Here is a 15,182-nt window from a genome sequence, read left to right on the forward strand (position 1 = left end):
CATAAAGTTTCCAACAGAAGCTGATTTTTTGATAATTTAGCAAAAGTGCTTATAAGTTTTCATGGATATCTGATTTTGCTATTTCATACAAACTTCAAACTTTTCTTAGATAAAGAAAATATTTATATTTATCAACCATTATTTAGATTTTACCAAATTCAAGGATTCCCAGGATGTATAGAAGCAATTAATGAACACATATTCCTATAATAATTCCTTGTGGAGAAAGCGCAGAAATTTATCGAAACAAAAAGGGATTTTTTTTTTGAATTGCCAGGTCATTGCAGGTGCTTCATATGAAATTTTATCTGCTTGTGTTCAATGGCCTGGAATTGTTCAGGATTCATTTGTTTTTGCTAACTCAGCTATTAAACAAGTTTTAGAAGCTCGCCAACATGTTCATGTTTCAGGTGATTCTGGCTATCCTTATAAACAATATTTAATGACAACTTTTTCTAACCCAAAAATGAAAATGAAATCAGATACAATTACAACATGAGAAGTACACCCATGTTGAATGTTGTTGTTGAATATTGTTTTGGTATATCAAAAAAAAACAATACCCTTGTCTTAACATTCCCTTAGGAACAAAACTGCAAAATTCCATAGCTATAATAATATCCTGTTTTGTGCTTCACAACATTGCCCTTCTACAAAATGATTATTGTGGAGGCAATGAAATACAAAATAGCAATGAAGAATGTGGTGCTAAAGCATTCACTAAAGATATTTTTGCAGAAACAAAGCAAAAGTCAAATTTCAGACTTATTTTTTTTAAAAAAAATTTGTGTCTGATAATGGATAAAGGGTCTAATAACAAAAACATTATTTTCAACTATTTATACTACATATTATTTCAAAAGAATTACATTTTATATTTCAAAATAGTATTATATATGAAAAAAACAATTTCAATAAAAAATAAAGTGATAAATTCAAACATTCCAAAAACAATTTGGATCTGATATTGTTAGAAAATAATAATCCTCACATAGAATAATTCTGTTGTGTTGCTTTTTTAAAACTTTGTGAAAATTTTAACTGTGACAATTTTCACAAAGTTTTGTTTGTATTGTTGCTTTTTCTGGAGAGAGTTTTTTTTTATATCATCTATTTCTATTTGTTTTTGCATTAGTTCTTTATCAAGATCATGAATTTCATTATATTGCTTTTTTGTATTTTTTTTTATTAAGAGATTTTTGTTTAACGTTAAACTTTGTTCTTTTTCATGTGTTAATGAGCAAGATGCTATCAATGGTTTTTAAAAGTTTTCTTTTCTGTTTCTATAAGTGGCCCAATAATTTCAGAAGACCTGTCTCCATATGTGATCTCTTTTGACTTACATATGTAAATGGTATACTTACATATGTTAATGGTATATATATGTGTAGGTATATATATATATATATATATATACACACACACATAGTATTATGTAGTATTAGTATTGAGAAAACTAATTTTGTTTAAAGTAATTTTCTCAGTATTTTTAAAAAAAAAACCATTATTTTCATTAAAGTATTAGTAAAAAGATAAATAAAAATACATTGTAGTATAGTATCATCCCCAAAAAGCGTCAAAATAAGATTCTGCATTTTCTAGAACATTTTCATGTATTTTAATTCAAATGGAATCTGTTAAAATGGAGAAATCAAGAGAAATTGTCTTGATCACTTAAGTGGTACATATGACCAACCGTTGTTTACCAACAACTTAGGATTTGGAACTGAAAGTGCCAAGATGAATTTGTTTTTCCGATGAAAAATACATAGCAAGAACTTTTTTTTTTTTACTGTTATTAACTTTTTATTTAATCGTACACTATACAAATATCATTACACGGAATTTGTTTCAGTAAAAGTTTTTTCCCGTAAAAAAAATCCATTACCGCTATTGGTTGCGAAGTGCATTTTCCGATAAACGCCCTAAATTTTCAGACTTGAAAACGGTCTATTTTTAGCGGTTTTCAAGTCTGACTTGAGTTGAAGTTCGCTTTGTGCATTCGCTCAAGTCGCGCTTAAGGTTTGAAGTTCGACTTTAAATTTGAAGTTCGGTTCTTGCATTCCACCCTTAAGGTTTGAAGTTCGACTTCAAATTTGAAGTTCGGTTCTAAATAAATTACAATTTAACTACAGGTTTTAGTTTAGTTAATCATGACACTTTTACAACTTTAAAGCAGTGAAAAGGAAAAGATAACAAATAAATGTGTTATTATAGTCTGTTTTTTTGTTTACTGCCTATTCTGTTTCCTTTTATCAAAATGAAAATTTTGTCGTAAATATTTATGATCGGAATTGCTCATCATATAAAAGAACAAAAATTTCAAAATGCATATCCACTATAGACTTTTTGCTTACTTTGTAAATATTTGTAAAATGAATTCTAAAAGACGAATTTTCAGTCAGCAAGAAAAATCACTTTTGATCAATATAATCAAAGACTACAAAGACATCGAAGAAAAGAAAACGGATAATGTCTCCCTTAAAAAAAAAAAATCTTTGTGGGAAGAAATAACGCAATTATTCAACAGCCAAGGCATCGGAGTTAAAAGAGATCAAAAAGAACTAAAGAAATGCTGGATGAACTCAAAGCAAAAAGCAAAACAATTTGTTGATTTGTAAGTACCAAATAAAGAAAAAAAAACAAAGATTATTTTTATAGGCAAGCACCCAGTAAACATAAGACATGTTTTAGACATCTAAAAGAAGTCTTGTGTACATTTAGCAAACGTTATTTATATCGAAAAATGTTATTAAAATATGAATTGTGGGACAATGATTTTCTTGTCCAAACTGTATGGTTACCAGTAAAGTTTATACAGTGCTGGACTTCTCTCTGTCAGACTTTTACAACATGTTTTCTTGTCGATATTACTTTAAAGTTAATAACATGGGGTTTTTCTAACCAACTCTTTGGATTTTAGTGAAAGAAAAGAGCTAAACAAAACTGGCGGAGGTCCTAGTCAAACTCCTGTTCCGTCACAGGAAATTGAAAGCGTTCTGCAGATATTACCACCAAAATCATTGAATCCTATTTTGACACCATTTGGGGATGATGCTATACTGCAATGTAATTTTATTTTATTTTTTAATTTTATTTCTTTTTAATACTATATATTTATTTATTTTTTTAATTTCATATTTTATTTTTCAATTTTATCTTTTTTCTTAAATTTTAATGAAAATTAAGGTTTTTTACAAATACTGACAAAACTAATTATTTTAAACAAACTTGGTTTTCTCAATGCTAAAACTATATATATATATATATATATATATATATATATATATATATATATACACACACACACACACATATATAGACATATACATATATATATATATATATATATATATATATATATATATATATATATATATATATATATATATATATATATATATATATACACACATTTTTCATCATTTAAATATATTATTTATTTATATAGGTATTCCGAACGAGTCAATGGAGATCACATATGGAGACAGGACTTCTGATACTATTGGGCCAATCATAGAAACAGAAAAGAAAACTTTTACTGAGCCTTTGATTGCATCTGGTTCATTAACACATGAAAAAGAACAATGCTCAACATTAAAAAAGATATCTCTCTCTAAAAAAATCGAAAAAAAGCAATATAATGAAATTCATGAACTTGATAAAGAACTAATGCAAAAACAAATAGAAATAGCTAACATAAAAATAAACTTACTCCAGCAAAAGCAACAATACAAACTAAAAGAACATGAAATTAAAATGGAAATTTACCAAAAAAAATTGTCACAGTTATAAGTATTAAAAAAAACACAACAGAATTATTCTAATTGAGGAAAATTATTTTCAAACGACATCAGATCTGGTGTTTTTTGTTACGGTCCATTCTAGAACTTTCTAGATACAACAGAACATTCGAGAATCTTCCATAGAACCCTCTAGATATATAATAACGTTCCAGAATGTTCTGTATCTTTCTAGGAACTTTCTATTTTACTATAAATATTAAGTTTGTGATATTATTGTATTGTATTGGTATTACTGAATCAAAAATAAAAGCTTTACAAAAATCGAACTTTTCTTTGGATCTGTTAAGAAACATAACAGATTTTTGGCGACGAAGATCTCTCTATTTTCTAAAAACTACTTATGGAAGAAAAACACGGTGCTACTCTGGTAGCGATATTGTCAGAAATGCAGAAGCTGCAAGAAGCTAGTCAACGACAACTAGCCGAACAACAGCGACAAATCAAGGAGCAACAAGACGCCATTGTCAAACTGCTTGAAGCCAATGAATCAAAGGTCACTCAAGATTTTGCTGCTTTTGATTCAACAGCTGAATTATGGGTCGACTATCAGGAAAGGTTCGAAACATTCGCTAAAGCTCGGGGTATAACAAGAAATAACAAAGCTGCTTATTTTCTCAGTTGTCAAACTCCAGTCATCTACAAACAGTTGTGCAATCTTGCTAGCCAACAAGAGACTCCTTTAACAGTCAACCATCTTTCGTATGATCAAATTGCTCAATTCATGAAAGAACAATACAATCCAACCAAATTCCTTGTTCGTGAAAGATTCAAATTTTGGTCAAGCATTGGTCGAAATCAAGGTGAATCTATTCCACAACTGGTTGCTCGAATTCGACAATTGGCTACAACATGCGACTTTGCTAACATCACAAATCCACTGGATGAAGCTCTTCGAACACATTTTATCTGCTCTATTAAAAATGAAACAGTGCTCAAAGCTCTTTTCAAGTGCAAAAATGAAGATCTAACTTTCGCCAAGGCGGTAGAAATAGCAACCGAAACCGAGGAGGCCGCCAAGGTAGCCAAGGGAACTGCCGTTGGTCCCTCAAAGTCTCCGATGTCTCTCCCAATCAATAAGTTGGGGCAACATAAATCGGAATCCAAATCCTCAGCTCCTCGACAAAACAAATCTCAGACTGAGTCAACCGCTTGTAGAAGTTGTGGCAAATCGACCCATGAACGCAAAAATTGCCGTTTCAAGGACGCCGAATGTAATTTTTGTGGTAAAAATGGTCACATTGAAGCAGTTTGTTTCAAGAAAAAAGCTGAATCCCGAAAGACGGTCAAGCCTATATTCATTTATGGACAGACTAAAGCACTTCGCCAAGTCAACCAAATCAAGGTTGATGATGAAATTACACAAAATCTCCAAATCAATGGGCATTCGATAAGATTCGAACTCGATACTGGAGCTCCCGCCAATTTCATCACCCATACTTTATGGCAAAGTTTGGGTAAACCACATCTTCAATCGTCGGATTTACAATTCGAGTCAGCAAGCAAGCATCAACTTCCGATACTAGGGAAAGTTGAATTATCAGTTAAAGCTCCAACAACCTGTTGCAAGATCTGGTTCCACGTAACTTCTGTTCCTGGACTAAATCTTATTGGCCGATCGGGTATTCGACTACTTGATCTTACAGTTGATGAAAAGATTAAGAAATCATCCAAGAGTACTGTTGCTAAGGTCTTTGAGCATCTCAAACCTGACACAGATCTCCTACAAAGGTGCAGAATTCTATGTTCTGAGTTTCCAGACCTGTTTAAACCAGAATTGGGTTGTTTGAAAGACTTTGAACTTGAAATAAAATTCAAGCCTGACTACAAGCCTATCTTCTGCCGTCCAAGACCTCTACCTTTCGCTATTCAAGAAGATCTGGTTGACGCTTACGAAGCTGGTATCAAGCATGGTGTTTGGAAACGTACTCAATTCAATGACGAAGGTACACCTGTGGTTCCTATTCAAAAGACCGCGCTTCCGGGACAAACAAAACGAAAGATTCGAATTTGTGGCGACTATTCAGTCTCCATTAATACTCAGCTAGAACCTCATCGCTACCCAATGCCGTTGCCAGAAGACCTGTTGCGTAAACTGCGTGGCGGTTATGGATACACAAAAATTGACCTGGCTGACGCTTATAATCAAATTCGTTTGGGTCCAACTTCTCAGAGACGACTGGCTCTCAGTACACATACTGGTGTACTTCTTCAGCTACGTCTTCCATTTGGAATCACTTCAGCACCGGGGTACTTTCAAGGGACAATGGATAAATTAACAAGTGATCTACCTGGTGTAGCTGTCTATCTCGATGATATTCTCGTCAGTGGCAACAACGCAGCCGATCACATTTCCAACTTGCGTGGTCTTCTACAACGACTAAGCAAAAACGGACTACGCTGTCGTCTAGAAAAATGTATTTTCGCTAGTCCTTCGATCGAATATCTTGGTCATATAATATCTTCGGAAGGTATTGCTAAAGGTAACAAAGTTGATGCTGTTTTGGCTATGCCAGTTCCTAAGGACGTTAATACGCTGCGATCATTTCTTGGTCAAGTACAGTTTTACGGCAAATTTCTTCCTCCAAATTTGTCTATGACATTAGACCCGCTCTATCGTCTAATTAAGAAAGATGTGCCATGGCAGTGGACATCCGAACAACAGTCAGCTTTTGAAGCTGTGAAACAGTTGTTATCATCTGATTCAGTTCTTACTCACTTCGATCCTTCGAAACCGTTAGGAATGGCAACAGACGCTTCAGAAGTTGGTATTGGTGCCATATTGTTTCATCGATTGGCAGATGGCTCTGAACGTCCAATTGCAAATGTATCGAAGATTTTGACTGATTGTCAACGTCGCTACAGTCAAATTTACAAAGAAGCATTGGCAATAATTTTTGGTTTGAAAAAGTTTCATCAATTTCTTTTTGGTCGTCGTTTTACCATCGTTACTGATCATAAACCACTACTGGCTCTGTTTGGTCCAACAAAGGCTACTCCAGCTATGGCAGCAAATAGACTGGCTCGATGGGCTTTAATTCTTAGCCAATACAATTACGAAATCGAGTTTCGTAAGACAGCTGAACACGGTGACGCTGACGCGCTCAGTCGATTACCGGTTGACCATGATCGCATTTTCGATGGGGAGGAAAGTAGTGAAGAAAATTTAATGATTTGTGCGATGAAAACCGTTAGTCGTCAAATCAATATGCATGATCCGAATATCCTGGTCCGCGAGTCGAGCAAAGATCCTGTCATCGCTGCAGTTCTTCGCAATGTTCGAGATGGTTGGGTCGAATCCGACAATAATGACGAAATACGGGAATTCCAAAAACTTTCCGAAGCTCTCTCAGTTTCAGGCAAATGCTTGTTCTATGGTCCACGTGTTGTCATCCCCAAAACTCTTCAAGATCAAGTCTTGAAGATACTGCACCTAGGTCATTTCGGCATTCAACGAATGAAACAACTCGCACGATCTGCCGTATATTGGCCAGGCATTGATTCAGCTATCACTAATCTAGCACACCAGTGTACTACCTGTGCGGAAAATCAGAACCTTCCATCAAAACCAGCAGTCCATCCATGGATGCTACCAGAACGCCCTTGGAGTCGTCTACATCTTGATCATGCAATCAATTTCATGGGTACTAATTGGCTTATCATGATTGATGCTCTATCTAAATATCCATGTATTCATCCTACGTCTTCTATTAGTGCCAAATCTACCATTGATTTACTGGAAGAAGATTTTGCACACTTCGGTTATCCACATGCTCTAGTTACCGATAACTATTCCTCATTCACTTCTCAGGAGTTTCTAGAATGGTGTAATAGTCGAGGTATTGTCCTGCTCAAAGGTGCTCCATATCACCCCGCCACAAATGGTGCTGCCGAACGACTAGTTCAAACTTTCAAAAAAGCCATGAAGAAATCAAACCTACCTCCTAAGAATGCTCTTCAGGAATTTCTCATGGTCTACCGCCGAACTCCTTTAGCAAATGGATCGTCCACTAGCGAATTACTCAATGGCAGACAAACTCGGGCGCAAATCTATCTGCTTTTGCCATCCCCTGTTCATTTACAACAATCAAAGCAATCTATGGACTCTTCCAAAGTTGTAAAATATTCAGTGGGAGACTTGGTTTATGCCAGATATTTTAGCTCAAGTAATGATTACAACTCAAAATGGATTACGGCTATTGTCACTGAAGTATGCGGTCCTCGATCTGTCATAGTGAAGACAGAGCCTGATGGTCTAGTCTGGCATCGTCATATTGAACAACTCAGGCATCGCTACAACTCCGGGGAGGTGGAGGAGTCAATAATAGTACAGCCCGATTTGTTGTCGTGTGAGCCGACTGGTCAAGATAAAAAAAACAAAAAAAAAAAACAAGTCAAAACAAGACGATCTAGTAGATGCCTATCAAAGAATAATCAAAACGCTTGCTCTCCGTAAAACCAAGCTGGCGAGGAGATGTTACGGTCCATTCTAGAACTTTCTAGATACAACAGAACATTCGAGAATCTTCCATAGAACCCTCTAGATATATAATAACGTTCCAGAATGTTCTGTATCTTTCTAGGAACTTTCTATTTTACTATAAATATTAAGTTTGTGATATTATTGTATTGTATTGGTATTACTGAATCAAAAATAAAAGCTTTACAAAAATCGAACTTTTCTTTGGATCTGTTAAGAAACATAACATTTTTTATTTTATGTTTTAAATTATTATTTTATTTCTTAGTGAAATTGTTTTTTGATATATAGTACTAATTTGAAATGTATTTTTTTTTTTTTGAAATAATATGCAAATATAACTTTTATCTATAATCAGACACACAAAAAAGATTTTTTAAAAAAATTGGTCCACAATTTGATTTCTTTTTGCTTCTCCATAAATATCTCTTGTAAATGCTTCAGCGCCATCTTCTTGATTGCTATTTTGTATTTCATTGTCTTCCCAATGATCATTTTCTAGAAGGGCAATGTTGTGAAGCACAAAACAGGATACAATTATGGCTATGGAATTTTGTAATTTAGTTCGTAAGGGAATGCTAAGACAAGGAAATCGTTTTTTTAATATACCAAAACAACATTCAACTGCCATACGTGTACTTCTCAAACTGTAATTGTATTGGATTTCATTTTCATTTTTTGGGTTTGAAAAAGGTGTCATTAAATATTGTTTACAAGGATAGCCAGAATCACCTATAACATGAACATGTTGGCGAGCTTCTAAAACTTCTTTAATAGCTGAGTTGGAAAAAACTCGTGAATCATGAACACTTCCAGGCCATTGAACACAAGCAGATAAAATTTCTTTTGAAGGACCTGCAATGACCTGGCAATTCAAAGAAAAAAACCCCTTTCTGTTTCGATATATTTCTGGGTTTTCTCCACCAGGGTTTATTATAGGAATATGTGTTCCATCAATTGCTCCTATACATCCTGGGAATCTTTGAATTTGGTATAACCTAAACAATGGTTGACAAATATAAATATTTTTGTTATCAAAGAAAATTTTAGAGTTTGTATGAAATAGCAAAATGCAAATATCCATGAAAACTTATAATCACCTTTGTTGAATTATCAAAGAATCAGCTTCTGTTGGAAACTTTATATACTGATATCTTTTGTTGGCAATTTGAATTGAAATGTTTTTAACTACTCGACAAACAGTTGACTGATTAACTTTCAGCTCCTCCAAATCTCCTATTACTCTCTAAAAGAGTGTACTTAATTAGATCAAATCATACAAATTTAAATGTGAAGTACTTTATTTATTGTTACTTGAGTATATGATTACTTTATTTGTTGTTATAAAATGGTGTTATTTAAAAACATAATACAAAATCTACAATAAGAATACAATAAGAATACAATACAATAAAAAGGTACCATTGTCTAATACCATTTCTTGAATATCTACTTACTTGGAATGAACCAGTAGCATAAAACCGAAATGCAATAGCCAGTTGTTGTACAGATGAAAGAGGGCACCCTCGATTGCTAACATTGTTGGTAATAATGTCATTAGCTAATATTAAAAAGGTTTCTTTGGAAAATCTGTAGCGCCTTTTAAATTCTATATCATTATAAACTTCTAAAGGATTGGCTCTGTCAATAATAAACCTTGGAATGAGATTTGGCATATTTCTTCTTCTTCTTCTTTTTCTTCTTCTAAAATTCAGCTCATACCGATTCATTTTTGAACGTTTTAAAACAATTTTTTTTTAATACTTCATATTATAACTACTTCTTCTCGTGAATTCTCTTTTACTCCTTTTACATGTATCACTTCTTTGTATAACTGCAACTGTTTATTACTAAATGGAATTTACTTTTATACTGTATCACAAAAACGTGCCTTAATCAACAGCTTTTATAATGGTAGGAAGTTCGACATTTCAAAAAGCTAATAAACATTTCTAATGGCATCAAAATATGACATGTTGGATCATTACATACGAGTTACAGGATGTTTTAAAAGACACACGTTTTCACAATGTTGGTATTCAGTTTTCTGTAATGAATTCATTGACAAATATACTTTCACAATGTAACCTTCTAAATTAATTACGTCAATATGCCCAAGTAACTACTTTTGCTTGTTAAAGACTCATTTTCATATTTGCAAAGGTTGTAATAAGTTATATAGTAATAGTAAAGTTTTGTTACGCATCAGCAAAATGATAATGGCGGTCTGTTTTTTTTTTCAAGTTTGGTTTCAAGATTGGTCTGGAGCAGACTTGAAAAAATGACTTGAAAATTCAAAAATTCTCGTTTTTCAAGTCTGACTTCAGTTCAAGTTCGCTTCTTGCATTCCGTTCAAGTCAGACTTGAGATTTGAAGTCTGACTTGAAATTTCAAGTCGGGTTCTTGCATTCGGAAGGAATTTTTGCTCTCTCAAGTCTGGTTTGAAGTCAGACTTGAAAACGGTCTATTTTTAGCGGTTTTCAAGTCTGACTTGAGTTGAAGTTCGCTTTGTGCATTCGCTCAAGTCGCGCTTAAGGTTTGAAGTTCGACTTCAAATTTGAAGTTCGGTTCTTGTATTCCACCCTAAGTGGCTAGAAAATGGTGATATATTTGAGAATTCTTTTTTTTGGTACAACTTTAAGTTAAATACGGAACACTGATTTATATTTGTCCAGTGTTTGAACTCTATCTTTTTGTACTTTTTGCTCCGCGGTAATATGTATGCATCTCAGGTCTGCCAAACCTTTTGAATAGGGTCTGTTTTCGCTTAACACTGTGAGCGCTGGGCAAAAGGTTTCAAACAGAGCTAACAAGTGCTCAGCCAGATAAATTGACCAATTTTACAGTTTGATTTCGAAAAAGACATTTTTTAAATCATAAAAAAAAATTATTCTTTAATTTAAAAAAATTTTTTGCTTGAACATTTTTATTTAAATTTTTTATCCTCTATAATATGAAATTAAAATACAATCAATAATAAATTATTTAACTGTATTACTTCCAAAGTTCTGATCTGGTTAACAATAATTATAATAGAAAGCCCTTGATTCCATATACTTATATTATGTGGCGTCAAAGTAAGAAGAGAAAATTATTATAATAAAATTGGGCGTTTAAAAGAAAAATTTATCAAAACTGATTAGTGAATACCTTTCATGAATGCTTTTTGAACCATACACGGTGTCAAACACCAAAACGATAGTTGAAATAGGAAATATTTATTTTTTGTTAAAGTGGTATTGTGGTCTATAAGCATAATCGACAAATAAAAGGTAGCATGAGAAAAAACACTTCTTAAAGCAAAAAAACTTTGGAAACAAATGTGAAAAATTTTCAAGTTTGTTTGTCTTCCTTCAGTTTTAATGTAAAAAAGTTGTTTGCACTTAAATCAAAAAATTAAATGCTTGCTGTTAGTATTAAGACATGAAACGAACGATTAGTTCGATTCTAGTGAAATTGGATACTTTAAAATAACAAATGTGTTTGAACGCGCCTTAGTCGGTCATGTGATGGTACTTTCTCATATACCAACAAGGCAGTAGTTCATGGCCAGTTAACAGTTTTTTAGGCTTGGTTAAAGTGACAGCTGTACACGCTCAACCTTTTCTACATCTTACAACAGAAATAAATAAAGGTTATGCTATTGGAGTAGTAAAGCAATTTATATTTTAATTTGTGCTTATTTTTAAGTAACTAATAAAAAGGAAATTTCTCTTTCTTTTTTTTTAATACAAAATTCATTACCGATTGTTGTTATTATTTTGTTTCTTTTTATTTATGCATTTTTGAAATATACCACCACAGATAGAAGATTTTTAGTATCAAGTTCCGCAACACTTTTATTGTTACGGATTGTTTTTCTGTCTTTTGGTTGTTGTTATTAAAAATCAACATGATTACTGGTTTTCTTAAATTTATTTATTTATTTTTTTTTTTTCATTTAAATTCAATAATTTAAACTTGTTTATATTTTTTTTCTTCATAAGAAAATGAATTTAACGCATTAAGTTTCTTATTCTTCAATCCGTTAAGTGCGGTCTTGAAATAAAAGTTGTTAAAATCCGTTTCTCCACAAGCCTAACTTTGCTCTCCACAAGCCTAACTTTGCTCCATCTGATTTAATAAACTATTAGCAAATAAATTGTTGCAAACTGCAAAGTACTTATGAACCGCTATAAAATAGTACATTCTTTAAACCTTGTTAACAACGACAATAATTAATTGCCTGGGAAAAATTTTTCCATTGTTTCAAAACGGAATTATTTTGATCAGAGTGTTCAGCATGCCTAGATTGTCAACAGATATTCTATTTATACTGTTTCCACTGTTTTTGTTTTAAGTTTCCAAAAATTAGTTTGTACTTTAAATGCAATAGTTATGTCAACTTCTTCAGATTATAAGTAAGATCGCAGTCTAATTAAACTATAATGTCTGTATTCTGCAAAGTCTAGAACTCTTCTGAGCCTCTCCTCGCTTAAAACAATTTGAAGAAGAAGTCTTTCTATAGTAAAAAGACACTTTTTTGATAACCTAAGTCACTCTTTATCAACATCAGTCATTTGATTGAAAATGATCATTCTTGATCTACTTATTGTACAAAAAGACTATGCTGAATCATGAATAGAACTTCCCAAAAGGCTTGACTACTGATGCTACTCCAAACACAGGTTAATGATCAGGAAAGTAAACCCAGTACGAAGCACAAACAATACCCGGCTTCATATTATGATTAAATCCTTTCCGCACCTATATTTGTTTCCGATCCACTGGATTAAACCTTTCCAACACCTATATCACAGTTTCCAATCCACTCCTGCTACGTTGCAACGGACAATTTATGAGTAAATTTATGTGTAAATAATGATGAAGTTCGTCTTCAGCAGTGAACATTAAATGGTAAAGAGAAATAGCATGGGTGACCACGCATGATGTCACTGAAAGCTGCATTCTGGTTTTTCATATAATACAAAATTAATTAGTTATAATAATACCGTGAAATCTCTAAATTGAATCTCTTTAGTTCAAAAACCTCCATGATTCGATTAAATTTAAAGTTACCATGAAATGCGCTTAATAAGAGTCGACTTACTACTATTCGAAAATTTTTCTTATTGGAACTTTTATTTTTCCCCATAAAATTTAAACTAGAGAGATAGTACTGTAGTAATAATCATAATTGCATAGTATTAAATATATAAAATCAAATTTCATTTATCAATAATTGCTGATCTTCCGCAGCAGTTACTAACAAGCAACGTTAAGTAAATACACTAAGAAATGAAAACATTTGAAAAGCCGTCTTGCAGATTATAGCGGTACATTATATTGATTATTTTTTGTGGAGTAATTGGCTTCTCAGCTTCTATAATTGAAAGTTGTTTTAATAATTTTTTAAGAAGTTTGCTATTCACATCATTTGAATAATATAGCAAATGAGTTTAGTGGCTTTGTTATTGCAAAGCTGTTGCTTTCACAATATAAAAGCAAACAATGTTGATCAACTTCTATATACCCTTGTATTCTTCGGTTCAAATCAGCTATAAAAACATCAACTATGACATAAATAGTGTCATTCTTAATTTGTCCTTGCCTGTTAAATCATTTGCTTGTTCGATAATGTTATTTGTTTTAGGTCCATGGTAGCTAACACGTTTTTCTGTAACCTTACTGAAGAAATAATTGGCTAAATCTGAATTGTTCAAAATTGTTTCTCTGCAAAGTTAAAAATTTCAATAGTAAACTTAATAGACTTATAGCTGTACTAAGTACTAAGTACTAAGTTTAAGCTGTACTAAGTACTAAGTACTAAGTTTAAGCTGTACTAAGTTTTGTTGTCTCTGATTGAAGAAGTTTTGAGGTTTCATTTATTTGCTATAGAAAGAAAAATGACGTCAAGAAAGACATGTACAAGATCTGCTCTAACTTTACTTGTCTGAAAATTTTCATTCCCTAGTGTTTTCAATGCAGATCTATATGTGTTGTTGTAACGCTATTAACTACAGAGTGCACCCGCAAGCTCCAACTACCTTGGGTCAGTTAAACGCTTCGGAAGACGTACAGAAAATTTCTCTTCTAAATTAGCTACAGTTTTTCTACTACTTGTTTCTTCATTTTCTGCAGCATTTTTCAAAAATGTCCTCCTATAAGAGGATTCTGAAAAAATTCTGCCCGCCAGACTTGAGTTTCATCATTTTATTTTAGGGCAATATATTTTATCTACAAAATTACTATTCTAAATTAAAATTTATTTAAAAATGATTTTATAAAGCAATAATCAACTACATCATAACTACATCATAGCTACATCATAACTAAATCAAAGATATATATTATTTAATAATTTCATTATTTTATAAACAAGCGCTAACAGTGTTAGTAGGCCACAACACTAATGGCTATGCACAAAAATAATTATTTTACAATGCATCTACGACAATACTTATACTTTTATAGATTTTTATTTTTAGTATCCGTGAGATTGCAAGCTACTCTTTAACATTTTATTCATGCTCAGGTATTTTAGTGGTGTGGCCTACTCTCATAATCTAAAAAAATAAAAATAAAATGATGACGTTAATTAGTGATGCAATAACCTCAGTTCTTTAAATTTTAATCTGGCGCTGAACAAAGTTTTGGTTATGGAGAGAATCTAATCAAACTTTGATATTTTTTTCCACATATTGTGTGCCACTATAATCCATATTCATCTCTTTTTATTATTATTAACAAAGATAAATTTTATTATCATTCATCTCTTTTCATTATTATTATTAAAGATCTTACTATCATGATTAAACACTGATCTTATTATTACTATTAAACATAAACCGTATTCACGGTTTTAATACTGAAAAATTTTTATATTTTTTATATTAAAAATATTTACTTGTTTTATATTT

At 32.2% G+C, this 15,182-nt stretch overlaps 1 protein-coding gene across 1 annotated transcript; it reads left to right on the forward strand.

Annotated features, from left to right (window-relative positions):
* The first annotated feature begins 2,147 nt into the window (after nt 1–2,147).
* Nucleotides 2,148–3,872, forward strand: LOC149877703 (myb/SANT-like DNA-binding domain-containing protein 3). The gene is made up of 3 exons (XM_090073772.1): nt 2,148–2,617; nt 2,924–3,069; nt 3,452–3,872. The coding sequence occupies exons 1-3, from the start codon at nt 2,328–2,330 to the stop codon at nt 3,793–3,795; spliced, it is 780 nt and encodes a 259-aa protein (XP_089929898.1). The 5' UTR covers nt 2,148–2,327; the 3' UTR covers nt 3,796–3,872.
* Nucleotides 3,873–15,182: the final 11,310 nt, after the last annotated feature.

The sequence above is a fragment of the Hydra viridissima genome, unplaced genomic scaffold (genome assembly GCF_058129835.1).
Source record: "Hydra viridissima isolate aposymbiotic clone 2 unplaced genomic scaffold, HvirCarnegie_v1 scaffold_16, whole genome shotgun sequence".
NCBI classification, from domain to species: Eukaryota; Metazoa; Cnidaria; class Hydrozoa; order Anthoathecata; family Hydridae; genus Hydra; species Hydra viridissima.

Bases quoted from the DNA above. Each gene is read 5' to 3' on its own strand.
- LOC149877703 (XM_090073772.1), top strand. From the start codon at position 2,328: ATGCATATCCACTATAGACTTTTTGCTTACTTTGTAAATATTTGTAAA. The intron at 2,618-2,923 runs GTAAGTACCAAA...TTTGGATTTTAG, and splicing joins GCAAAACAATTTGTTGATTT to TGAAAGAAAAGAGCTAAACA. The intron at 3,070-3,451 runs GTAATTTTATTT...TTATTTATATAG, and splicing joins GGATGATGCTATACTGCAAT to GTATTCCGAACGAGTCAATG.